Genomic DNA, 26,748 nt, shown 5'->3' with positions numbered 1-26,748 from the left:
CCTTTCCAAGTTAAAAGTTAAAAATTCCTTTCCAAGTTAAAATCCCTTTCCCCTTCCAGTGACAGAAGACTGGCTGATTTCAGTGATTTCAGACTGATTAGAAAGATTTGTGAAGATGAAGTAGATGAAGTGACCAGCTTGCCACCCCGACTGTGTGACGGTCCTGCCCTGCAGCACTGCAGGCTGGATGTCTCTGTAATGTCCCTGCCATGGTGCTGAGAGGCTTTGGGAGGGGAGCACGTTGATTGCTGCAGTTTGTGGCTCTGGTGACAGGGACATTTTGGCTTTGCAGGCCTGAGGAAGGTGATGGTCCGGGCCCACCGCCAGGCCTGGTGCTGGCAGGACGAGTGGTACGGGCTCACCATCGAGGACATCCGGCAGCTGGAGAAGGAGGCCCAGCTGATGCTGGCCCAGAAGATGGCCCAGTTCTGTGGTGAGAATGACCCAGAGCAGCACGGTGTCAAGGACACTCCTGGGGAGAAGGTCGTGGAGCCCAGCACGGGGTCACCTGCAGACACCGAGGACGCCTCTGCCAACAGCGACGCGGCCTCCGGCAGGGCGCTCACCAAGCAATGGTCCACCTCCTCCAAGTCCTCACGCTCTTCAAAGAGGGGAGGTAAGATGCTGCCAATGGCTTGCTCTTCTGAACTCATGGAGGTTGGGCTTTTGGGGGGTTGGGCCATGTCTCCTTTGGGATAATGTGTGTTGGTACTGGGAGTCCTGTTAGCTCAGTGGTTTCTTTGCTGGTGCTGCAGGCTCGGTCTTCTCAGGTGACCTGGTTTGGGTTTGGGAAGGTTTCTAGTCATCCCATAACTGTGACTCTGTCACGTGGCAGAGTTGCCAATGTCAAAAGCCCAGGATCTGTAAAAACACCGCAGAGAAACAGGCAGGGGCAGCACTGGGGCCCAAAAGACAGCCAGCAGCACAGAGTTAGTCCTTGTTACTCAGGAGCCACTGGTGGCTTTCTGAGGCCCTTCCATGTTGTTCCTTTCTGGATATCTGCTTATCACTGATACCTGTGTCACAGCAGGTACCTGTGCTCCTTGGCCAGAGCTCTGTGCCACCACATGCCTGCCATTTCAAGAGGGGTGTTTGGCTCCATGGAGGTGCACACAGTAAAACATCTTGTCAGCTACTGGGGAGATTAAGGCAGGAACCCCCAAAGGTGTGTGGGAGCTGCTGCCTTCCCCTGGTGATGATGTGCAGCAACTGCTTGGAGACAAAACCTCACCCTGGGATTTGGGGGGACTGTACATTCCCTTTGAAACACCATTCAGGAAGCTTTCGGGATTTTGATGTTAAAGCTCTTCTGTGGATACCCTGTAAGGACTCAGCTTTGAGTCTTGGATTTTGTTACTCACCTCTCCCTTGGGACTCACCTCATTTTGCTGTACTTCCCTTCTTTGGACTGTTCTGTACAGAGGGGTGACTCCCTGGTGAGTTACAGCCACAAGGTTGAAACCCTCAGCAGTTCCCTCTCTGATTAGCCAAGTGCTGCTGGTAGCAGGGAAATAGCAGCTCTCACTGCAAGAGGGAAAAAACCCCATGAAAACCCCAAGGGGCAGCATTTCTTCCAGTGACACTGGAAGGAACATCTGGGTGAGTGAAGCTTCTCCATCTATCATATGCACTAAATATTGGGAGCTGAGTCTCCATTTTTATTTCCCACTCCATCACTGGTTTCATCACGGGGTGAATGAGAGAGGAGCAGTAGTTTTACCTTGCGATGACTCACTCGAGTGAGCCCCAGGGAAGAACCTACCAGATGCTTCATAAATCACTGCATAAAGATAAAAATACTGGCTACTTTGCCTGCACCAGGATTTTATATTGATGCACCCATCTCCCATTATGCTCTTTTGCACAAACCCCTTCTTCCACTGCCGACATGTTCACTGGGAGCTGGAGTTCTCAGACCTCTCAGGATTTCACTTGAAGGTTTTCACTGGGAGTAAAGCAAATTTCTTTTCAACTGCAGAATGTCTCAGCTTTTACAAGGAAAAGTAATGAAAGAAATTAATTGTGATGTGCTGGGAAGTACGTCACACAGATATTTTAATCCTCCTTCATGCTGGCAGCACATTACCATATGGAAGCAAGGAGGGCTGTCGCGACGCACCGCCACCTCCAGCTGAAAAAACGCCTTTTCTCCAAAAGGTTTTCCTTTTCTCCACCACCCGAGCGAGACCTCTGGTGATGGCAGGACCCTTGTTGCCCTCCCATGTGTTATTAGGTGCTCTATTTTTAGCAACTATTATGCGAGTGCCTTGACGTCACTCGGGCGTGAATTAGCTCTGCTCCGCCACCTCCTCGCTGGCTGCTCCGAGGGTGGGTGCTGGGGGCTGCTGAGCTGTAATTACATGACTCTGCACAGGGTCTCCATCCTTGTTCCTTGTGACAGCCGGGTGGGAGATTAGGAGAATTTTACTTCTATATTCAACTCTGTTGGAACAATAGCACGAAAAGGCTCGTGCGGCTGTCAGAGTAACCGGAGCCTTTCAGGCTCTTGTACATGCTAAATGAGAACTTGTCAGTCTCCTCAGGTTTTTGCTGGGTTAGGTGGCTGCTGTGAGTGCTTTGTGTGTTCTGTGTCACAGGCACGAGGGGACAAACCCTCTCTCCCTTCGTTCTCTGGACAGTGCTCCCTTCAGCAGGCGGCTGTTCTGAGACAACTTTCAGCCAAGAAGTGCTCAGGCTGGATGGTTGCTAAATTATATCTGAAAAAGAGAAAAGAAGAAGCCATAATGTGTTTAGATTTAGCTCAGAGAACTCTAGAGGCGAAAGTGAAAGGGAGTAGGTAGGTGTGGGAACAGGAGGGCAAACAGCACTAAAAGGACTTTGGGGTTTCTCCTTGCTCTGTCAGGACCGCCGCTCCGACAGCTTCCTTTGAAGTAGTCAGATAGCATGTTGTTTAAATCATTCAAGTTTAAAGTTTAAACAGATCTCTAATCCAATTTGTGTGGAAGCAATTTCCTTCCAGAAAACAGATTATTCCTCTCCAGGCTGCTCTGCTGAGCTACCCACCCGAAAGTTAGCAAAGCAGAGGCATGGCTTGTGTGCTGATGAGAGGCACAGAGAGAGCTTCCAATCAGCCTGCTTCCTTCCTAATTGCAAACTTTAAAACCCAGCTGATTTTGCACGTCCTACTAACAATTATAAATAGCTGCCATTCAAAATAGCAGAAGAGTGATCCAAGCAGCTTTGCTTTAATGTAGCATCTTGCTGGCAGGTTCTACCAACAGTAAACAAACAGGATCTGTAAAGCAGTACACTGACATCACACCAGCATCATCGGGGTTTTGTGTTTTTTAATATTGCAGCAGTGAATTTTCTTGGAGAACACATGATTCTTCCTCCAGCAAAGATCATGTTGGGAACTCTCTGTCGTGTGGATGTAGCGTTTCGCATAAAGCTTTTTTGTTTTTTCCAGCAAGTCCCTCGCGCCATAGTATCTCCGAGTGGAGGATGCAGAGCATTGCCAGGGATTCAGATGACAGCTCAGATGATGAATTCTTTGATGCACATGGTATGTGGAGCCTAAATCACCATCCTTTCTTCCCTGAAATGGTGGGGTAAGAGAACGGAAGGCATGAAGGGCGGGGGGTGAGCAGGGAAGGAAGCGAGACTTTTTTGCTTTGAAGTCTTTTCCTTTCTAACCATGACGTGCAGCTTCTTCCAGCATCACCCAGCAGACTCCTACATTAATGCAGCACCATTTCAGGTGCAGTCTGAGCTGTTTGAGAACAGGGGATCTTGAACAGTCTTAGCCCTAGGGGCTGCATTTTATCTGGTGCAAATGAGTGTGCGTGAAATCCAGCAGTACTAACTGGACTGTGGGTGTGTCCTAATGATTCACTGTGACTGATTATTTTTCTAATTTGTTTTTTAATCAGTAAGAGGTATGATTAATTGTCCTGTCTGGGCCCGAAGAGACCCAAATTTGCCTTTATTAACTCCTCATTCTCCCATTCCAAGAAATACCAACAGCAAATGCAGCAAGGTACTTCAGGTGCCAAAATTAATCAGTGTTGATTCCAGAATTCTCAAAGTAATTTTGATTATCTGTATTAAGAGCACACTGTTATATTTTTTTCCTCTGTGCATGTGTGTGTGAAGAAGCTTTGTTCCACTGCACTCATTTTATATATTCTACTTTATGCAAATTTAAGCCTGAAGGGCTCCATCTCTATTGACAACAGATGGACTCTCCTCCTGGCTTGTCTGATGGAAGTGAGAGGTGCAATATTTGCTGATGAAGTTGGGAAATGCAGTTGTTAAAAAATGACACCCCAGTTTTGCAAAGCTGATGCTCAGCTGAAGTTCAACCTCCCAAAATTGAGAGTCTCATGTTCCAGAAGAATTCTCTCATGAGTGTTTAAGCATGGATCTCAAACTGTGGGGTAGAAAAGGGTGTGTTAGTGCAGTGAGCTGCACAACAGCAGCTGAAATGGCTGGGACATGTGTAAATTGGGATAAATGTGTGTCACCTGCTGGGAAAGGGAAGGGCCAACTTAGTTTAAGTGTCACTATTTATTAACTTACGTAGCATTTACAACAAGTATGTGAGGGATTTATTGGAGCAATGTAAGGGAAGGGGAGTGAGTCATCAAACGGCACCGTCACTATCCACACGCTTTTTGCCTTTTTAATTACTCAGTAATCAAACTGAGCTGGAGACAGCTCTGCCTGGGATCCAGGACCCAGGGAATCCCTGGCATGCTCCTAACAGGCCTGGGAAGGGGAATAATCAAAAATGAGCCTTGTGCACCTCTGTGGCAGTACTTGCAGGAGGTTGCTAAGACTAAAGGCAGCGCCTCTCCTGCGAGTCTCTGCGTACGCACAGTTTGTCCTCTGCAGTCAGCACGGTTGGGTTGAAAATCTGTCCCTAAATCTGGTGGGATTTTGGCTCGTGAGTCAAAGCCTTGGCATGTGTGTGCAGCTGAACAGAGCCCCATCCCCAGGAGGGACCTCTGGGTGCCCCTTGGCCCGCAGAGACTCCGGGTCTGTGAGCAGGGATGAGGCTCCGCTCGCAGCTCCTCCTGCCGGGGTCGGTACCATGGGAACTGGCAGGGCTCAGGATGTGAGTCAACAGCCAGCAGAGTTCCTCAGAAGTGCTTCCCATCCCCACACACACATTTCCTCGCAGTGCAGTGGGCGTAACCTGAGCCCGAGAAGATTCCTTGTCTCCAGCTTCCCACTCACCCTCATTCCCTGGTAAAGATAGTGACAAATACAGTAATATCGAATATCTATCCTGTAATAAATGTTGATAATGGGAGTAATATCCCATTCAGGGATCACTTGAGCAGCAGTAAGGGCTGTAATTAGACCTCTCAAGGAATTAAGTTTAATATTTAGATTTAGTTGCTGGAGGAGCTTAGAGTGCAATCGTCCTCTTAATTCTCTGCCAGCACGTGTATTACAGTCCTGTGCTTTCCACTGGCTCAGGACAGGCAGCTCCACACTCCTGTGTGCAGGGAAACTGGGATTTACTCAAATTCTTTCCATGGCTGAAAAAGGAAATGGCATGCTGGTACAAAATTTCCAGGTTGCTCTCTTTTTATGGTCAAAGTTGAAATAAAAACTCCTAAAAATAATCAGGCTTTGCTTGGATCTTCACCTAGTGCTCTTCATACAATTTTTTTTAAGCTGTTGCTCAGATTTGCTGAAAAGATTAATATATTTCATAACCTTTTTTTGTTCCCCATTGTGGGATTCTTTCAGCTAATTATTTTCTTAGTAACTGTACAGCAATAAGAAAGGGGAAATCCTAGTCTGGGACTCTGAAGATTACAGCTTTTAGATCTTCAAGACATCTGTAATTACTGCTGTTATTATGTTTATAACTCTTTATTAAATTTACAAGCCCAAAATTTTCAGGAAAGACATACTAAGCACAGAGGTATAAATAAATTATAAAGCACTTAACCATCATAGCAGCAAAAGATGCACCCTCAATGGAAAAAAAAAAAGAGAGAGAAAGGAGAGCTCCCCTTTGTATGTCTCTTCATTTAATTACACTTCTACGAACATAATATTTTAGGGACCCTTATTCTTTATTGAGTATGGTTGAACTGAGCCAGGGGATTTGGAAAATACTGAGAGAGGCAGGAAAAGGCAGATCCATGCACTGTGTCTCATCTCCTGAGGAAATCAGCCTGGGGAGTTCACATTCCCTTTATTGCTCCTGCCTTTTTAGGTGTTTGGTCCCATGAGCAGCAGTGATCCTTGTCCCTTCTTCCCCCAGAGAAGTCCCACAGCTCTCAAACTGGGCTGGGAGGATCCCAGGGGGAATCCTTGCTTTGTCCTCTCCTCTGCTGGAGCATTCTGGCTGCTTTGGCATCCTCAGAGAGAATGGCAAGGCAAAGGCCAGACATGGTACCATTAAATATCCAAATTACTTCTTTCCACGTTTTAGGAGTTTTGTTTGCTTAAATCATGCAGCTAAAACATTTTGTTTACTTTTCAAAAAGTGCTTTGGTTTCTATATAACAAAAGCTGGTAAAGTTTATGGTTTATTTTGACTTAAGCTATCCAAATGTACATAGATTGCACAGAGTTGTGGGTTTTATTTAAAATTCTGGGGTTTGTTCTTTTCTGTATACATATTTTTGTGTTTGTGACTCTCAAAAAAATCTGTTTTTTAAAGAGGATTTGTCTGACAATGAGGAAATGTTCCCGAAAGAAATAACCAAATGGAGTTCCAACGATCTGATGGATAAAATTGAAACCCCCGAATGCGATGATGTCCAGGGTAATTCTTTTCCAAGTACAAACTGCATGTGCTATTTTACAGTGTTTCCAGGCAATTGTCACAGCCTCATTGTGAACAAGGTAAAACTTGTTATCCTCATCTCACAAAGGGAGAAGCTGAGACAGAGCATAAAAATGACTGCCCAGTGCTGCTGGAAAAGATTTGCTCAGTGGGAGCTGGGATGGCTTTTGATTCTCTTTTATTTTCCACATTGGTTTGGCTCCTTTGTGTGACAGCCAGGATTCTCTCATATAATGATGAAATATCCCAGCTCTGTCTCAAATTACTTGAATTTCTCCTGGCTCTTCTTTCCTTTTGCTCCATCCTTTGTTCCTGAATGTACCTGCCTCAGTTTTATTTTCTGCTCGTCATTATGAAATGGTGAAAGGAAGCTGTAGCTCCTCAGCCAGAGCGATTCATGGTGGAAGGTGACACTCAGGCTTTTCCTACAAAGTCAGTCTGTGTAGGCACAGATGTAGGAATACATCAGATCTCTACTCCCCAGCATAGTTCAAGCAATTCCTTTTATTTTCCCACAAACCAATCATTTCTGACAGTCGTGCAGGGATTTCCCATTGTTGCCATCCTTAATAAAGCAGCAGTACCAGATCTCTGTAATGACAGAAGAGCTCACTGATGTCCTCAGCTCTTAGCCAGGTTATGAGAAATTGCTGGAAAAGAAATGACCCAGCATTGCCCAGGCTTCTCAGGTGGAAGGAGGCAGGAAGGAGGGAGAGGAGGATTTGATGAAATAATGAAGGAGATGTGAGGCATTGGAACAATTCTTTATGGAAGAATATCTTTGCCAAAGAGCATCTGGCAGTGCTGACATTTTACACCTCTGGTCTTCCAGGTGACTTGTACCAGGAGACATCAGCAGAGTATCAGGTTGGCTCCAGCGTGGAGAGGCTCAGCATCATCGAGGTGAGTGCTTGGGCTTCTTGTGAAGAGATCTGTGCTGCTGGAATGTCTCTGTGTGGGATAAATGGGTCCCTTTGCTGGGAGCAGTGTCTTGTCTCCATGTGCTGCTGAGCCCCAGTAACACCTGTGTGTGTCCTTCTGTAATTCAGCTTTATGGGATTTTTCACCCATCTTTGGAACATCATATAGAAAATGCTGTGTAGTTTGCAGGCAGCATCAGGTATGCAGCTGGAAAAAACTGGCAATCCTCTGGGGATCAGAGCAGCTCAAGGGTAGAGCTATCCTGCAATGCCAGATGAGCAAATGTGGCTGTGGGAGTGGGAGAACAGGTTCCTGCAGCACCAAGGTGCAAAGGACAGCACTCAGCTGTGGCCCACAGCATGGGGCTGCTCAGAGTCCCCTTTGGAATCCAGTTATACCACAGCCTGGGTCAGTACTCTGGGTGAAATAATAAATAAATAACACCACACTAAGCCAGCCCAGCTTTCTGCAGATCAGAGTCCTGGTCAGACACCCCAGGCTGGCTGTTCTCGTCCTGCCCTTCAGCAGCTGCCTGTCTGTGCTGCAGGGGCAGTGCAGCTGCTTTGCAGAGTGCCTACACCGAGTCTGAGTGGTCCATCAAAGATCATGAGTGTTGGAATTAGTGTCTGTGCCAGGCTCTAAGTTCATGGTGGTTTGGCTTTTCCATAATAGACTGAGAGCTCAAGGGCTGTGGGCAGAGTGGGTGGCTGGGAGGGGAACAGCTCTGGCCACCTCAAAGTAAGCAAGTCACACCCCTAAGATTTGTCTTGGAGCTCAAGATGGTGTGGGAAACTTGTCTTCCTCAGAAGACTGTGCAAACTCAACCCCCTCCTGTTTCTGCCTTCATTTTAGAAAAAGAACAGACTTCAAAGCAAGATGAAAAAGACAGTTATTTGTAGTTGTTCACAAGCTGTCTGCTAAAATAGTATGAAATTCCTGTGCCACCAATTGCAATGATTTTCAGGTTAAAAGCTTCCCTCACTTGAAGGTGGTTCAGGATTTAGGTGTTTTAAGAGGCTGCAGATCTTACAAGGAAATTCTGAATAGTTACCTCCACCCTTAAACTGATCAGCAGCTCCCCACTTCCTTCAGAGCAGAGGGTAATGAACTGAAAGGTGCCTCCAAAGCACTGCTGATAAACGTCTGCATGACCTGAGCTTGGTGACTCATGTTGTTCTCCAAATGAACGCTTAAAACACTTGTCTGGAAGCAGGAGAGGTGCTGAGACGCTTTGAGGGCTCCTCCTGTGCCTCCAGCCAGGGAAAGGTTCACTGTGCAGGTGCTAAAACTGGAGTCAGAGGAGGTTTGAAGAGCAGGCATGAATACAGTGGAATGGTGCTAAATAATTCAAGGCCATTCTTATGCAGGAGGTCTGGAAAAATCGTTATTACAGACTTGGATGAGAATTTTAATACTTCTGGTGGGCTGTGTAGTAAGACAAGCTTTAACATTATCTGGCAAAAATGTGATGTAGTTGTTAGGCTGCTAATGTGTGCCTGGGCATGCTTTCCTCCCACCAGCAGGTCTGTCAGGGACTCAATCACTGCTCAAGGACAACAGGTGACTGAAGATGCTAGAATTAGAACTATTTGCCAGCTGGAAAACACTGCTGCCCTCCATCCTTTCCTTGCCCCTGTCAATGGCAGCAGGGAGTTGCTCAGGATGTCTCTGCTGGCACAGGGGTCAGGTACAGAAGGGTTTGCACAGATCTCACAGATGTAGGATGGAGGATTTGAGTCCGTGTGGGAGCTGTAAACACTGAAAGCCCTGGTAGCAAATAGATATTAAAAATATTACTGCTCTGCTGTGTTACAGGATGTGCACATGGATGCTCTTGTACCTGCCTGGGGCATCAGGACTGGGCTTACAGCTCTTCTGGCAAGGCATTAATGATCAGGATGCAATTCCCTCCTTCCCCCAAATTACAGCCTGTCTGTTTAGGCAAGGAATTGGTTCAACACAATAAGCAAATCACCTGGGCAGCCAAATGAAAATCTCACGGTGTTGATGCAGCAGACTCCCAGCCACAGGCTGGCCATTCCTTGGGTTATGGGGTCATGAACTTTTTTCAGTTCCTCTCTTGCAACAGTTTAAGCAAATCTGAAGTCTTATTTATGACTTCTGTGTTAGGCAAACATGCAATGACTGAACTTCCCACAACTTCTCAGTAGCTTGCCACTTGCTGACCTGTTTGATCTCATTTTTTAATTTTGCTGAATGTGTTTCACCGCCAACTGCTTCAGCTGAGCTCAGCACCCCACAAAAACCAACACCCATCTCTTATTTCTGTATTTTTCCACCCTAATATACACAAGGATGTCTTCACTGCTGCCATGTTTTACCTGGATACAATTTTATGCAGGTTTTTTTTTTTACTTTCAGCATTTCTTCTGCTTCTAACAAGTCAGACTGAGGCTGTGTGTGCATTTGTGCATGTACAAGTGTAGGATAAGAGACCTGGAAGGAGTACTCAGGTTTTTAGCATTGTACTGTGGTGTATCTAATAGCCTTTGCCATAAATTAAGCACAAGTCACACCTCTTTGAAAAATGAGCATTTCTGTGTGCTCTCTTCCATCCCTATCCAGGATGAATCAGCGCAGCCATTAATGCAGCCAAGTAAAATCCATGTCCTCCTCCTGGTCCTCCATGGAGGAAACATCCTGGACTCAGGAAGTGGTGACCAGAGCTCCAAGCAAGGGGATGTCAACACCATCACAACTGTGTTTGACACGGTGATGAGGGTGCACTACCCAGCTGCTCTGGGACACATTGCCATCAAACTTGTCCCTTGCCCAGCCATCTGCTCTGAAGCATTTTCCCTGGTGTCCAGGTAAGTTGATGCTGTTTTATCATGGAGTGGGGGTTTTGGGGGAGTTTGTTTTGTTTTGTTTTGTTTGTTTCCCTGAGATGTTGTGCATGTAGCACTGGGAGCTCTGACCATGCTTTGGGAATGCCTTTATTAATGTACCAGCCAGGCATTCAATCTCGATTTCATACTTAGCTGCAGTGAATACAGTAATCATGCAGCACAAGTTCTGAGATTGATTTATTCTAATTAATCCAATAAATACTAAGGATTTAATTCCTTGTCTGGAGGTTGTTCTGTCAGTGTAAGTATGTTGTCCTTGAAGATTTACGTTTGATGGGAGAGAAAGATTTATTAAGCTCTCAGCCATTCACAGAGGAATAAATGGCCTTTCTGTCTTGAGGCTTTTTTTTATGAACCACAACACTTGACTGTACTGCCTGCAAGTTGTTTTCCCCATATTCCCACTGTCTCTTGCCTCCTGCAGCCTCAGCCCATACAGTTATGATGAGGGCTGCCTGTCCAACAGCCAGGATCACATTCCCCTCGCCGCGCTCCCCCTGCTCGCCACGTCCTCCCCGCAGTACCAGGAAGCCGTGGCCACTGTCATTGTCAGAGCCAACCAGGCCTACAGTGAGTTCATCAAATCCCAGGAGGGCACCTCCTTCAATGGCCAGGTGAGCCAGGGGCTGCTCAGGCCACAGCCAGAGCAAGAACAAGGGAAGCAATTTCCTTCTGAAACTCTCTTTGCCATAAATCTCTCAGGAGGGACGGGAATGTGACAGTGCTGGGCTGCAATAAGGAAGTGCTGTGCTTTCCATTTCTTTCTTTCTGAGAGGGAGAGATTATTGCTTGTGTGCTGTCCTGGACCTTTGGGATTCGAAGCAAAGCCTGAGTTTGTGTTCAGAAATGAAGCTCCAAAGCTGTGAAGTTAATCAGGTTTCAGTGTGACTCACCTTGCCCGAGCAGGAATGTTGCCTTTGTTGCTAAACATGGTCTCATCCCCACTGCAAACCAAGGCTGTTTAAGCATTCCTGGCTTTAAAGGACCTTCAGCAGCTCGTGCTGGAGCTGTACACCCATGGGTTTATTTTGTGAGGCTGTGCAGCTGCTGCACCTCATGAAGAGCACAACTGAGGCTCACACCTCTGAGCAAAGTGACTCCCCAGCCCCACAAGGGCAGGGACATTAGAGGAGCTGTCACACTGCACTGCTGTCATGTGGTTTATTCACCTTGAGCTTCTTGCCAGCCTGCCCGCTCCTGCCCAGGGATCTTGGTGCTTTACTGTGCCTGTCTGCTCATACCCTTGGAGGCAGAACACTGTTACCCCTTGGGATACAAATGGGCAGAAGCTTCCCTGAGGTAGCACAGGAGCTGGCAAGGGGGATCCAGCTTGGTTTCTGCAGTTAGCACCAGGATCAGGGCTCTGTGTTGCTGTCCTGTTGCTCCAGTTGGCTGGTGGGGACAGCCAGGACAGATGAGCTGTGTGAGAGAATGGGAGTCTGCAGGCAGTGATGGATTTCACAGGCTGAGCAGTTTTACTGATGAAGGCACTGAGCATCCTGTCACTCCAGCTCGTCCAGTTGGAATCCAGTCTCTGTGTATAACTGTTAGTTCTGAACTGAAGTCAGGGGGCTTCTTTTCTTAATTTCCTTTTTATTCCTCCTCCCTGTCCTCCCCTGCTTCTGTTTCCTGTCTCAGGTGTGCTTGGTAGGGGACTGTGTTGGAGGGATCCTGGGATTTGATGCCTTATGCTACAGCAACCAGACCGTGTCCGAGAGCCAGAACAGCAGCCGGCGAGGGAGCGTCGTCAGTGTCCAGGTAATGCTGGCTCCCAGCTGCTCCACAGAGCCTGGGTTGAGTGAGGATCTCCTGAAACAGCAAAGACTCTGGTCCTTATCAGTGGCAGACACGTCTTAGGGTGCATATGAGTGTCAGTTTGGGTGTGTTTGCTCTAAACAGGGATGTTTCACCCTCTGGTGTGAAGCATCACCCACACTTTAGGGAGTGATTGGGCCTGAGATTCTGTACTGGCCTCAACTGGATCTTGGGGTAAATGGGGAAATGAGGCTAGGAGGGAAGTGTTACCATGTGGGTGTATTCTTAATTCAGCTAAATCCATACATTTCAAATCCCAGGATACCGACCTCCTGTCTCCTGGGATAACGGTGAACAACAGCCACTGTTCCAGTGGCTCTAATCTGGAAGCCAGCAGACACCTCAGCAGGAGCAACATTGATATTCCTCGTAGCAATGGAGAAGATCCAAAGAAGCAGCTGCCACGAAAAAGGAGTGATTCATCCACCTATGAGCTGGACACAATAAAGCAGCATCAAGCCTTTCTTTCAAGGTAAGATTTAAGATTTGGAAGGAACAGATCCAGCAATGTCCTGGAGCTGAGGGTGGTGTATCTGTGGAGCCTGAATGTTGCTTTGTCATCCTGTGATAAGCAAGATGTAGGAAAACAATTTAGATTAGAGAGTTATCGATTTCAGTGTGTTGTATTTGCAAAAAAAAAAATTAACAGCTTTCTTGCTGAGTGGCACTGAGATGATCCAGCTTCTCTGCTGCATCAGTGGTGCAATGGCAAGAAGCCCTTTGAGCTGTTGTGTGACAGCCAAGGCAGTCAGGGAGCTGCTGCTCTGCTGTGCTCCAAGTGTGGGATGGAGGTCAGAAAGCAAATGGAGAAATCGTGTAAGGGAGCTCAGTGCAGCAGAGCTGGGAACCCAGCATTGTATTAATTTTAAGTATCTCTGAAACCTGATTTTGAGTTATTCTGTCCCCTGCCAGGGCTGCTTCATTGCACCAAGGACATGTTTCAAATTTGTTACTCACTGTTGAAGCCCCCAATACCACATTTTTAAGCTTTTTCAAATGGACATTCAGAAATGTGTCTGTTAACATAACCCATGGAATTTTCACAGCAGTCTGCCCATGGCCTCTGGTCATTCAGGGATTATTTCTGTAAATCCAGAGGATTTTTCTGACTGAATCTTCTTCTTCAGCCTCTGGAACTGGACAGCCCAGAGCTTTTTCTCCTGCAGGCCTGGAGGAACTGCAGTAAATATGCTCTTAATCCCTCTTCTCTCACGTCCCAGGAACTGGGGAGCAGTGTCCCCCACAGCAAACCCCATTACCTGCATTGCAGCTGCATCCAAGGCTGTTCCTTTTGCCCTGTGCTGAGATTTTCCCTGCATTCCTCCCCCTCCATCACTACTTGGAGTCACTGTTTTAGCACAGGGATTTGTGTTGTCCTGCCATGTCAGGGCCCTTTGGTCAATGATTTATGGGAGAGAGAAGGTATCGAAGTGAATGTTGTTGGTGCACTGTGATAGGATATTCAGAAAGACAGCTGCATTTACAAAATCCCCAGTGAGGTCCTTGGCTATTTCCAGCAGGTTAATAAAAGGCAATCAGGCTCTTGTTCTTGCCTCCTCAAAACAGTCTCCTGTATTACAGGGAAAATATGAGTTGTGCAAAAATGTGCTGATTTTCCTCCTTGTTATTGACCTCAGGGGCACAGACTCAGTTAAGGAAATCAGGCTGGCATCTTGATGCATTTTTACACCTATTTTAGAATAAGTGCTGGGCCTGATGTTGGTAATGGATTGCTCATTTTGTTGTTCCAAATAGCTTTGTGCTGGTCCTTCCTGTTCCATCTCTGAAGGGCTCTGCCTGCACCCAACATGCAGCACTTGTGACTCCCTGGCAAGAGCTGTCGGGATTCAGTGGGGTGGCAGATTGGTGCATCTTCACTTCTTAAGAGTTTTATGTGTTTTTAAACCTCCCTTTAGACCTTGAGCTAAAAATTAATCTCTTCTCAGAGCTCAAAACCAGGATTCCCTCAGGAAAAGGGGCAGGTGGAAGTTGCAGTAGGAGCTCTGTCTGCATGTCTCTCACTCAGCTCTGTGCTGCAGGGGAGGCTGGGGAGCAGGGATTCACCTCATCCCTGGGGCAGAGGAGGCTGGGGAGCAGGGATTCACCTCATCCCTGGGGCAGAGGAGGCTGGGGAGCAGGGATTCACTCATCCCCTCCTGCCTGTCAGCAGGACGTTGCTCCCACACCCATGCCTGGGCTTGTTCTCCCAGCCAGCACCAGCAGAATGCTCGTTGGCCTCTGCCATCAAGGAATGATTTTTCCCATGCAAAAACCAAGCCCTGGTGTGTCGTGGCTTCGAGCAGGAGGTTGGCAGAACAGAGCCAAGTTTCCCTCCAGGGCTCGGCAGACGGGCAGCCTGGCACACAGGGACCTTCCTGTCCATGCCCACCGCAGATTTCAGCCTGTGCCAAAGACACTCATTTTTATTCATGTATCAGACCTACCCACTTCTCTGGGATAATGCCCAGCAAGCCAGAGCAGCATCTGGAGATTACAATCACACATTTATTTTTAAATTCAGTCCTTCTGCACAACTACATTATTTCTGGCTGTGCCGTACTTGTATTATTGTAAATGAGTTGATTTGCTTCTGAAATCCATAAGCTCTTGTTTAATTAATGCACACAGTACATCTGCTGCTCTTTAAAGGGAGAACAGGGCACTGCAGGTTGCTTGGAGCATGACAGATCCAGAGTTCCCCTTGGCTCTCATTTCCTTTGATTGCCGAAAAGGCGATACCAAGTTCCCGGCAGAAGGAGCGAAGATGCCCAAATTGCTCCGTGCTGTGCCTGCTCTGCTTCTTCCCTTCCCCAGGAAGAGATGCTGTGGGAAGCTGTGTGGAATACACCAAACAGCCCCTGCACCCATCCTGCCATGGGGATAGCTTTTCCTCTGGAGCCTTTGTTGGGATCCTGTTGCTGTCACCCTGCCTTCAGCAAAACCGAGAGTGCTCTAAATGACTTTGCATTCCTCACACACAGCAAACTCGAAGCGTTGCATCTTGTTAGCTAAAGCAATTGTAGCTCCACCAAAGGTGGCTTGTTCTCAGAGCTGTTTCAGGGCTCTGCAGCCTCGTTTGCATCACAGAAACAGGAGTAGGCTCGTTTGAGCTGTCACTGCTGTAACCTCCTGTTCTTCCCGCTTTTGACACCACTGTTTTGACTCCCCGTGATGTGTGTGTGTCTGGCATAAGTAACTGATCATTCCCTGGCTGGGAAGCGGAGAGCAGAGCCGTGCATGTGCCTGTGTGCAGCTCCACAGGGAGCACGGCAGCGCAGCAGGAGCAGGAGGAGGCTCAGCATCCTCTGGGAACGGCGTTCAGCACTGGAGCTGTCACTGGGATTATTCCTTATTTGCAAAGCAAAGTCTGCCTGAAACCTTGGTTTTCTTCCCCAAAAGTGTGAGCATTTGCAGCTGCTCCCGGCCCATGGCTGTGTCTGAGGGGTGTGTGAGCTACTGCTCTGTGCTGAGGATGGGGGAACAGCCCTGGTTTGGGACCACAGCAGTGCTGGGCTGTCACTGTCCTGAAGGAGCCTTGATGAGCCAGAGCTGTTGCACATGAGGATGTGACAAGTGCTGGTCACCACCTGGGATTTTGTTTGGGGCCACAGAGCCAGCAGGAGACTGTTTGATCTGCATCATTCCCAACTCTAGGCCTGTAAACCTTTTATTCAGCCCATCTCTTATGATATCCATTTCTCCTACATGTTTCATAGAACCTGTTCTGATGCTTTTTTAAGTGTTTGCAAACACCCTCTTAAGGCACTGCTGCTACTGCCTTCAACTCTCTGCTACTAATTATAATGGGATAACCCACTAGAGCTGCCACTGGAATCTGCACAACCTGGAGAGCAAAGGAATATGCAGCTTTGTGCTTTTGGGTGGGAATAGAAGCGTCTTAGAAAGGCTTTTGTGAACCAGGCTCTCAGTGTTACACATCTGTCATTTCACTTTTCCCAGACTGCAAAAAGCAACTCTCCCTAACGTGTGCAGGTGGTTCCCCAGGATTTTCACCTAAGCAATCCTGCTGTTTCTTCTTCTTCAGTGTCCAAGGACAACGTGAATTTAAATCTGTGTGTTAAACCTGCACATTGCCTGCACAAGACAGAGATGGAATTTTGCAAACAGATTTGACACCTGAGAGAGGGAGGGAAAGCTGGATGTGTTCAATGATTTTGACTCCTTAAAGAAAAGGCATTTTGGGGAGATGGTGTATAAATGAACTCACCTGAAGCTTGGAATTGTACATATAAATGATGTCAGTGCAGGGGGGCCACTGTGGGTTGATTAGCACAGTTCCTTCACTGAAGAGATAGAAATTATATCCACTGTCAATCATAATCCATGAATTCTGAAAACACAGTGAGGATATAATTCAGACTTTATTTTCTGTTCTTGTCCCAGTTTACATTCCAGTGTCCTGAGAAACGACCCCACGTCCAGGCGATCCAGCAGCTCCACCATGCTGGATGGAGGAAATATTGGGAAGTTTGACTTTGAAATCACAGACTTCTTCCTCTTTGGGTCTCCTCTGGGTCTGGTGCTTGCTCTGAGGAAAACTGTAATTCCAGCTCTTGACAGTAAGTCCTGGTGCAAAGTGCTCCCTTGGTGGGTGGGATAAGCACCTCCTGCTGCCCTTGCAGGAGTCTGGTTAAACCCAAACATTTCTGTATCATGTTTATTGCACCGTAAAGAAGCAGATCTCCCTTGCTCCATGCACCACTGATGATACCATTTCCAAACAGGAAAAGCACTGGGCAATTCTTGACTCTGTAAACATTGTAATAAATTGTTTCAGTTGACTAAACTAGGAGATGAGAGAGTGATAAATGATAAATCTTTTGCAATTTTATAACCTGACAGTTGTCATTTTTCAAGACAAATATTTACAATATTCTAACAAGCAATATTTTGATACTTGAGGGATTTTTTTTCTTTGTCTTTTTAGTCTTTCAGCTCAGACCAGCTTGTCAGCAGGTCTATAACCTGTTCCACCCTGCAGACCCATCTGCTTCACGCCTTGAGCCTCTTTTGGAGAGGAAATTTTACCTTCTGCCCCCCTTCAACATCCCCCGGTACCAGAGGTTCCCGCTGGGCGATGGCAACTCTGCAGTTCTGGGTGAGTCCCTCTGGATCCACATGAGCTGTTAAAGGGCTGCAGCCACATGTGGCATGAAGTTACCAACACAATTGGAAATGGTGAGAAGGAGAACAGGCCCTGTAGCATTAGCTTGTTCCTGATTCACCAGAAAAGGAATTCTCTTGCAGTGAAATCAGTTCCTTGTGCGCTGTGTGCCCTCTGTTTGTCACACAAGGGCCTCCAGCTGTTGAGGGTCATGAGGTGGTGATCTCTCTGTAAAGGTTTCTGTTTTACACCCAGACTGGTGCTTGTGGTGGAGTGTGAATGAAACACAACTGAGTGGGCAGAATTTAGGACTTGGAGGGCCAGAGAAGACTGGAGGGAGCAGAGTCTACAGTGAGATGATGAGATGATTTACTTGTTTGCATCCCCTTTGTCTAATATTTGAATCATACAGGACTACATGAAGAAGACTGTATAACTAGAGCTGGATAATTCTGGTGATCCCCTCTGCATCATTTTAAAGTTGAAAGTCCAAAGAAGTGGCCTTCTATATGTTCAGTGTTTTCAAGTATTGTAATTGCTTAATCTAGAGGCCTGATTTGTTAGATGGGCACAAACTAAACTCCATGTTTAATGAAGTGAATAAAATGCTTTCTGCAGGCCCCACTCACTTGTCAAATTTAGCCAAGATCTTGCTGCAACACTTTTTAAAAATGGATCCACCCACAACTGCATTTGTACCCAGGCCAGTTACAACAGCTCAGGGAATCTATAGCAACTTGAAGAGCAACTTGCTTTTTGGGTGTATTCTAGGTATCAGCTGCAAGGGGCTTATTACAAAAAAAATGCAGCTAAACATCTTACCTTATTTCTCTTAAATACATTCCAGAGCCCCTGTTGTCACTGTACTCAGAGGTTGGGACCCCATTGACACTAAACCTGTGTTCTGGTTAACATCTGGACAGCAGCAGGAATTAGAGCCTCCCTGGATCACACAACCTCTGAGTTGGCTGTGTTTGGAGAGACACTTGCTATGCAGTGAAGTTAAACAGCAATTAGCTCTCCTGTGAGAAGGGCAGAGTGATGGCAAAACCTCCAGGTCCGAGCCTTGTTATTTTAAGAGATACTGCTCTGCCTTCATGAATAAAACTGACAAAAACCAACTTTAAATTCTCTTTTTCCTGTAAGACAAAGCCTCTTCATTTGCTTATCAGAAAGTAACAGGCCATTCCTTTCCATTAGAGTCCGTGTTGTGATGGACACATTACCCAGAAGGGCTAACCATGATTCACCAAGCTGCTCCTGAAGTTAGTGTTCACTGGAGGGCACTCCAGAAAAGTTAATTGCTGCTATAATTAAGCTGTATATTCTGCAGATCACGTAAAATTCAGGTGCTCAGTTATAATTGGTTTTGTACAAAACCTTGTGTAACACTGCTCGTGCGCATCTCCTCATGCAGGTAGCTTTTTTTGGGAGTCCACAAATCAGAAAGCCTCTCAGGCTGTTTTTTCCCCCATTTTCCCATCTGTACTAAATGCTGGTCCCTGTTTCATTTCAACGAAATTGCAGAGTAAAATCAAACTCACATCCCTGCTTACTCCTGTGCTTTGCACTGTGTAGGCTGTGAGTCTGATTCTTCCCTTACAGCATATTTTTTCCCACTCATAGTAAAAGATATTTCTCTGGATCTGCTGTGTATTTATGGATTTGGCTTAGAAGGGGGTGAAGATGCCTCCCTTTTGTTGTTGAAGTGCCATCGTTGTGTTCTCCTCTGCTCCCAGTTAATCTCTGATGTTGGTCTGTTTGGAAATCACCCATTTTGTTTCTTTTACTCTATTTGAAGGTTGTCTGTTCATTGAAGACTCATAATTAAGTGCTGGGGTGTAACTGTTTGTATGTTTAACACTTTGTGGCCGCATGTCTGTTGTTCTTTGTCCTTCTGTTATGTTTTTTTTTTTCCCATCTGCTTCTAGTTGAGACAATCCAGAACAATCCCATCCTCCTCATGGAAAGTAGCCCTCTGGGTGCTCTCCAGCACCAGGACAGCTTCATGGAAACAAGTATCCCCGTTCCCGTACTGAATTGGCAAGATGTTTCCAATAAAAGTGCTGGTTGTGCTGAGTGTGTGTAATCTACACTTCTGTATTGTCTGTGGTGTTGGGTTCTTGGGGTCCTTTTTTTGGAGATCACACTGTTGCCTCCTGGAGTTGAAACCCTTGTGCTGTGTCTCAGGCTGTGCCGCACAAAATCACCACTGGGGATCACACCTGGCTCTGGGAGAGCCACTGTGGAAAAAGGGCTTGGGGTTATAAATTCTGTCCCATTCTGGTGTTGATGCTGGAGGGGAGCTGCTGCCATGCACGGACTGGTTTGCTCTCTGCTGCTGGAAAGAGCCTTTGGTAGAGACTGGCCCTGCTCATGTGGTGCTCACCAAGGGCAGGATCCCTTGGGAAAGGGTGTCCTGCAGTGTGCAGCTCCCCAGCAGCCACCATGCCCAGAACTCCACTTGATGTCCATGTCACAGCAGATTTTGTCCCTTGGAGTATTTCCTGTTTGGACACTCATGGCTCTGCTGAGCACAGCACTGAGGCTTTCAGACCCCAGGGTGGCTCTGCGTGTTGGTTATTTAAATTAATTTCTTGTCTCCTGCCTTAAAAGCAAAGTTTGATGCATTTGTTTTGCCTTATTTTCCACCATCAATGCTGCATGGCCTCATTTATTCTGATTGTGGCTGGTGCTACATCTGCAAGTTTGATGAGATTTGCCTTTGTTTTGGTTTTTTTCTTCCCCGCGTGTCTCACTTGCCCATTCTCGTTCCTTTCTCAGTGTTTTGCATTGAGAGCTGGGTTCTGCTGCCCTGGTTGTCTTTAACAAGCTGACCCTCACTGTCCCTGAGCAGTTTGGGCTCTTATGTGCTCATACAGGATGGCAACATCACTGAGTTTTCCCAGTGGTCTCTCCTCTGTCTCCTGGAGGTGGAGAGGATTTTTTAGGTGTGCAGTTGCTGTGTTGCCTGTGCTCTGAGGTTCTGTGGTAAAGCAGAGGGAAAGGATCTGGTGCTGTTATTTAACCACTTTGGAGGTGCCTGGTGAAATGCCATTTCCCTGTGAGCTGCTACTGCCTGTGGTCAGGACAGAGCTTGTAGAAGCATCCCTTGCCTGTCTTTCAGGTCCCTTCCAACCCAAACCATTACAGGATTCTATGATTTTCTGCTTTTTACAGTGTGGGTCAAGAGCACAATGTGTGCAAGCAGTTCTTGATGTCAGTGTAGCAAGTGCTGAATCCCAGTTCAGCCACTGGACTGCAGGAGATTTCCAAAATCACCAAAACTTGTGGACAGCAGAAATCTGTTGCTCTTGATCTCAGGGTAGTGACTGCAGAGGTGACTGACCAGGTCCTGGCCTATGCTGAGCAGCTGCCTGGCTTTTCTGTGGTTTTTAATCTTCTTGTTTTTATTGACCTGTACATATTTTTGGATGGCTTTCAGTATTTCCTGCTTTGGTGCAATGGCTCAGTCTCCAAATAGCACATACCAAAATCTGTCTTTCAGGTATCCCAAGGACTTACCTGAGAGGATGGCTCAGGGCTGTTCCCTTATAAGAACATTGATAAATGAGGCCAAAAGTGAAAGAGCACAGCACCAAAATGAGTATTAAAGATTTGTAGGTATACCAAAACAAAAGAAGTGATTTGGCTTCCCATGTCCACTCCCCTGGAAGTGCAATTAAATTAAACCTTGGGCCATGGCACAGGTTGTGCCACGTGGCTCCAGCAGCAGCAGGTGCTTTGCTGGGAGGGTGCTCAGCACTGCTCAGGCTCCTCTTCCTCGCTCTGGTCCAGTGGCCCTGAGTCAGCCCTGAGTCACAGGACAGACAGAGTGCAGGAACCAAGGACACCTCTGTCCTCACCGAGTGACAGAGGAGCAGCTGACCTTGATGAAGGTCTGGCTGCTGCTGGACCTTCTGGCTTCATCTGGGCTTGCCTGGAGAATCTCCCTGTGGTGTCAGGACCTGAGCTGTGCCTGGGGATGCTCCTCTGGCAGGAGGCTTCCCGTGGCTCCTGTTAGGGACACTTGGCTGCAGGTGCTAGGGCCTGTCTGTGCCAGAGTGGCAGCATCTGTGACATCCCACCCTGGTCACCACACTCCCCAAGAAAGCCCCCTTGGCTTCAAAATTGCTGCTCAAGAGACATGATGCAGAGAATGCACAAATTCAGGAAATAGGTTGTTAGCTTTGTGGGTTTTTTCTGCAAGTCAGGTCTCAGAATTTTCTGTGGAAGTTGCTGTCACTGCAGCTTTGGTGTGGAGGAAGCTTTTCTGAGTGGGTTGTAATGCATAAAACAGGGTTTTTTTCCACATTTCCCACCCTGCCTTTTCCTGGCCTTCGTTTTTCTCAGACACTGCCCTTTCTCAGGGACAGAGGGTGTGTGGCTTGGGGAAAGGGAGAAGCACGAGAGCACCTGAGTGGGCAGGAGCAGGGGAGTGCTGCAGTGGGGTGGCACCTTGTCCCCTGCAGGGCAGAGTCCTTGTCCCCTGCAGGGCAGAGTCCTGCCACCAGCACAGGCAGTGCTGAACTGAACTGTTCAGCAATGCTGAAACACCTCAGCCTTTAACAGGAGTGGGAATTGTTCCTCTGGTGACGCCAGGATGGGGCTGGAAGGGCTGCTGAGCTTGGGTGCTTTTGCTGCAAACTCATTCTATTCCAAAATCCCTAGTCAGCCCAGGAAAACAAGATTGGCTAAAAAAGAGCAGGTCCAAAATCTCCTTGTTTCTTCCTTAATTCACTTTCTGGGTTCTGAAAAAGGAGTTGAAGTTCAGGCAGAGCTAAAAGTGCAGATGGGCTAATGGAGTCAAAGCTGACTGTTCCTTATTCAAGGCACAGGTGCTTTAGGTTAAAGCAGAGGAAGAAGTTCAGGTTTCCCTGGTGGTCAAACCTGAATCTGGCATTCTTCCTGACACAGACAAAGCCAAACCTCTCCTCACATCTGAGGAGGTTCAGGGAAGCTGGTGATCATCACCTGTGTTGGGGCACCCGTTTGGTGACACAAGAGCACAGGAGCATCTCATAGGCAAGGGAATGGAGAGGGAGGGGTGACCAGAGAAGGGAGGGTTGTTCTGGGTCCCTCAGCAGAGGGAATGAGACTCTTCACCCCTGAGACCTTTGTGGGGTTCAGTACAGCTCCTGTTTTCCACTTGGATTGCCTCTTCTTGCTCATGCCGGTGTTCTGTGCAGTCAGAAAGCAGCACTGGCCCGGTGGGACCAGCTGGCTTGTGGATCCTGGTCACAGCCTTGACAGCCAGCAGCTCAAGGCAAGGTGGAAAGAGGGGGAAAGTGCTGAGAAAGTGATGCTGCTGGGGGCCTTTCAGGCACAACATGGGCTGCGTGTGCAGCTCATCATCAGGTCAGGCTCCCGCTAAGGCTCAGATCTCACAGTCCATGAAGCTTTTACACAGAGCAGCTTGTGGCCTGATTTTCCCTGCAGAGAACAGAACTCTTTTACTGACACTTAGCCACACATTTTCTGCTTCATACGTTCCCTCTCCCTGGGCTGCAGCAGGATTTGTGTGGGCACAGACGCTGCTGCTGCAAACTGAGGGATTGGAGGGAGAAACTCAGTAGCCCCAAGCAAAAAAAGATTGATTTTAAAATAAACCAGTTGCTAAAACAACGCCCCGTGTCAGCCGTGTGCAGGGATTAAATCCAGGGATAACGAAACAGGCTGGAATAGGTGGAGGGTGTTGATGTGTGGGAGTAATGTGCTCACATTCCTTGTGATATCTCCTGCCTGATACCTGGGAATAAATTCAGGTGCTGCTCCTCAAGTGCAGCAGAGATGGGCAACCTTAAACCCGTGATGAATTGCTTTGCTTTTGCATGTTAGTGCCACGCTGGTGCTGCCTGCTGTGAGCACCTGGTGTTGGCATCACAAACCTCTGCCCTGCAGGAGCTTGGGATATCCCACTTAATTGGGCCCCAGCATCCACAGAGGGGTGGGTGCTCTTAGCACTGTTAAGAGACAAAAGTGAAATACAGAGATTTTAACGTGGCTTTCAGCATCTCTCGTTTTGCCACTCCTGAGCGTTTGAGGTCTTTTTCCCTCCCATCCGTATGTAAGGTCCATGTGAGCATGATTTGAAACCCTCCTTTCTGTATTTATGTACTGAGGGGTTTGGCCTAACTTGGTAAACCTCAGGTTGGGATTTAAAAATCCAGACCTGCGTGTTGTACCAAAAAAGTTCTGTTTTCATAGAGCCTGAGTACTCCCTGATCTGCTGACTCTGATGGGAGATACAAGTGCTCAGCACCAGACTCCCTTCAGCAGCCCTTTCTCCAGATTAATGAGTGTTGGCTGTGTCCTTCAGCAGTAAAATACAAGTCCAAATTTAGTCCCTGCCAGGCATGAAGATGTTTTCTTGATTTTTGCTTTTCAATAATGCTTCTATCTGGGAGAGATTCATTTAAATTTTAATATCTCAAGAAAACAAATACCTCTTTGTGAGGTTGTTTTTTTGTTGTTTTCCTTACCTTGTTTATCTTGTCTCGATGTGAATGTATAAAATTGTGTATATTCACATCTGTGTGTATGACACATGCTTGTTATTGCTGCTTGAATAAGTCTGCCTGGGTTTTTCTTTGGATCTGGTTTTTGAGCTACTTACTTTGCTTCTCTCAATCAAAGACTGCTCCTCCAGCCACATGTCTCTGCCTGCTGTGCTATTTGCTTTCTTTTCTAACCAGAGCTCCAATGAAATGTGGGGTGTTTCTGTTTCATTCCAATCAGCTCTGAAAGATTTTTGCACCCACCAGCTTTGTTTGCCTCCTTCCTATCCCCCCCACCCCGAGTTCATCTTGCCCAGCCTCTGTCTGTTGGTCTAATATTTTGATTTCCCTGTTTCAACTTTGTAGCAGATGTTGTTCAGTCTCATGGTGCCGTCTTCGTGGAAAACGCGTCCCTGTCCACCCCCATTTCAGCCCCTCAGTTCAGGGGCTTCCGGAGAGCCAGTGAGATCAGCATTGCCAGCCAGGTCTCAGGAATGGCAGACAGTTACACTGCTTCCAACATAGCCAACAGTAAGTGTTGCACCCCTCTGAGACTCTGCTCTGCTCCGGGCTGAGCAGCTTCTGTCCGTCCGTCTGTCCGGGGGGTGCTTCCCAGTCATGACCAAAAGCTTGGAATCATTCTGGTTCTGCCACACTCAGAGCCTGTGGTACCACATCCCCTGCAAGAACAGGGGGTGTGTTGCTCGTGTTGGACCTTGCTGGTGGTGAATTGTTCAAGCAGAGATGATAACTGTGACTGTGAGCTGTGTGTGGTGAGGGTTCATCCCGAGGGATGTGCCTGTGCTGCCATGGTAAGTCGTGCAGAACTGGTCAGGATCAGCACTGGAGACCAGATGGGTGATGCAGGATGTGGCTCAGTGCAAATCCCTCAAATGGGGCCCACAAAAGCAGGGATGAGTAAGCCCCTCTGTAACGCTGAAAGGCAAGGACAGGTTGGTTCAGAACAGAACATTTATTACTTTGCATTAGAGATTCAAATTCAGCTCTTCTGCAGCCTGCAGGGCAGCTCCCAGTCACTTCTGACCCATTTCCCAGAGCTGAATGAGGAGTAAAAGGGATTTCTAATTTATTATTTTTCCCAAGATCTGTATAACTTCCTAACTAGTACAGTGGAGAGGAACAGACTTTGTTAAGTGCAGAAGAACAGATTTTATTAATGGCTCAGCCCCTTCTTTATTTCAGCTCAGGTATGAGATGAACGCTGTGTCCTCATGGACCTCTGGTAACTCAGGTCAAAAAAAGGCTGAAAACTCAAAATAAACCCTCAAAAAATCACCAAAAAATTAAAACAAAAACTAAAAACCATGCATATGAGGAAATTTTCAGCCCAAACTCTATTCCCAGAAGGTCTCAAAAATTTAGAGATACATTCCTGGCACGAGTTGTGAATTACTCACTCCATCATTAATTGCTAAGGTTAATAATGCTCCTGGAGGCAGGTATGAGTTATTGAAGGTCTGTGGGCGCTGCTCAGGGGCTGCTGTAACCTCCTGCCCTGTTTGAGGCAGCACTCAGCAGCAGAACTAAAATACCTTCTCTGACAAACGAGGTTTTCCTGCTCAAAGTGTGTCCGAGAGCCGGCACCGCACTCCCCGAGTGCATCCTTTTACTTGTCCTGACATCTTGCCAAGCACTGTTAAATAGGAATCTGCTTGGGAAGCAGCTCTTGGGGGAGAAGTGTTTCTTTTGTGCTGCTTTCCTACCCAAGGGGAGCTGCTGGCACACAGAGGTGCTTCCTGGGGAGGTGTTTGTGCCAGGGTGATGCCCCGAGGCTGGCGTGTCCCACAGAGAGATCTTGTCCTGGGCTGCAGCAGAGTTGGGTCACACAACACTCACCTCTGCTTTCCCCATGCTCTCTCCCCTTGTGCAGCTTCTTCTCTGTGTAATTGATTCCTTCACACAGCCATCCAAGCCTGTTCCTGAGATCAGGGAGGAAGAGTCTTCCCTCGGCTCCGAGTGTCCCCCGAGCTCCGGCTCTGCCTTTGCTGCTCCTGCTCTCAGCCTCGCTGGTGTGGTGGGAACATGGAGCTGTGGCACTGAGGGCTGGGTGTGATCTGTGCTTATCCCCAGGGAGAGCTGGAGGAAGGTTGGAGGGGCACTGCAAAACCACAGCTCCCTCCCAGGAGCCTCCCTAGGGGTGCAGCTCCCCTGGTACTGTGAGTTTGTGGAGGATGAAATCAGTGTGTGCCATAATAATGAGTGATTTCTGCTTTTTTTTTTTTTTTCATATTTTATTTTTCCTTTTAGAAACCAAACACCACCTTAATCATTGTAGGGGGTTTAGCCTTCTGTCCCAACTTGCCCTCCCTCACAAATCCCCCACCCAAACCTCGCTCAGGAGGCGTAGGCAGCACAAACACACAGCCCCTGCCAAGGGAAGGAAGCTCCAAGGGCCGCGGAGCCGGGCTGCAGGCTGTGCTCTTCGGATACCAGACCTGGACATCAAGACAGGTATTCTGGAGAGATCCACTCCTGTCGGCCTCCTCTCTCATTTGGTAGTCACAGAACTTCACAACAAACCTCTGCGCTTCACACTGAGGCACTTGCAGTTTCTGATTGCATCTTAACAAGCATTTCTGTCACTTTGCCCTGAAGATCCATCATAACACAGCTAACAACTTGGCAGGAGCAGGAATTCTTCTGGGCAGAGCTGAGGGGACAACGCTTCTGCCTCCACCACTATCTTTTGAGCATGGAAGAGTCAATCCTGTCTGCTTCCTGTAA

General features: G+C 47.4%; 1 protein-coding gene across 12 annotated transcripts in view; it reads left to right on the top strand.

Annotated features, from left to right (window-relative positions):
• The window catches only part of PITPNM2 (phosphatidylinositol transfer protein membrane associated 2), a 124,794-nt gene that overhangs the window by 85,719 nt on the left and 12,327 nt on the right, over positions 1-26,748 (top strand). For 9 of the 12 annotated variants that reach the window (XM_084217374.1, XM_084217367.1, XM_084217371.1 and 6 more), the window contains 13 exons: positions 293-616; positions 3,431-3,526; positions 6,650-6,754; positions 7,608-7,678; positions 10,283-10,527; positions 10,991-11,180; positions 12,205-12,324; positions 12,642-12,853; positions 16,786-16,961; positions 17,330-17,500; positions 19,438-19,587; positions 24,370-24,534; positions 26,272-26,475. In XM_084217374.1, the coding sequence (XP_084073500.1) occupies positions 293-616; positions 3,431-3,526; positions 6,650-6,754; positions 7,608-7,678; positions 10,283-10,527; positions 10,991-11,180; positions 12,205-12,324; positions 12,642-12,853; positions 16,786-16,961; positions 17,330-17,500; positions 19,438-19,587; positions 24,370-24,534; positions 26,272-26,475 (2,229 nt within the window). The remainder of the gene's footprint in view (positions 1-292; positions 617-3,430; positions 3,527-6,649; positions 6,755-7,607; positions 7,679-10,282; positions 10,528-10,990; positions 11,181-12,204; positions 12,325-12,641; positions 12,854-16,785; positions 16,962-17,329; positions 17,501-19,437; positions 19,588-24,369; positions 24,535-26,271; positions 26,476-26,748) is intronic. The other 3 variants (XM_084217364.1, XM_084217365.1, XM_084217366.1) reach the window with 3 other exon arrangements.

The sequence above is a fragment of the Fringilla coelebs genome (genome assembly GCF_963513975.1).
Source record: "Fringilla coelebs genome assembly, chromosome: 17".
Classification (NCBI taxonomy): Eukaryota; Metazoa; Chordata; class Aves; order Passeriformes; family Fringillidae; genus Fringilla; species Fringilla coelebs.
The sequence above is the reverse complement of the archived record's forward strand: the minus strand, read 5'-3'. Positions and strand labels throughout refer to the sequence as shown.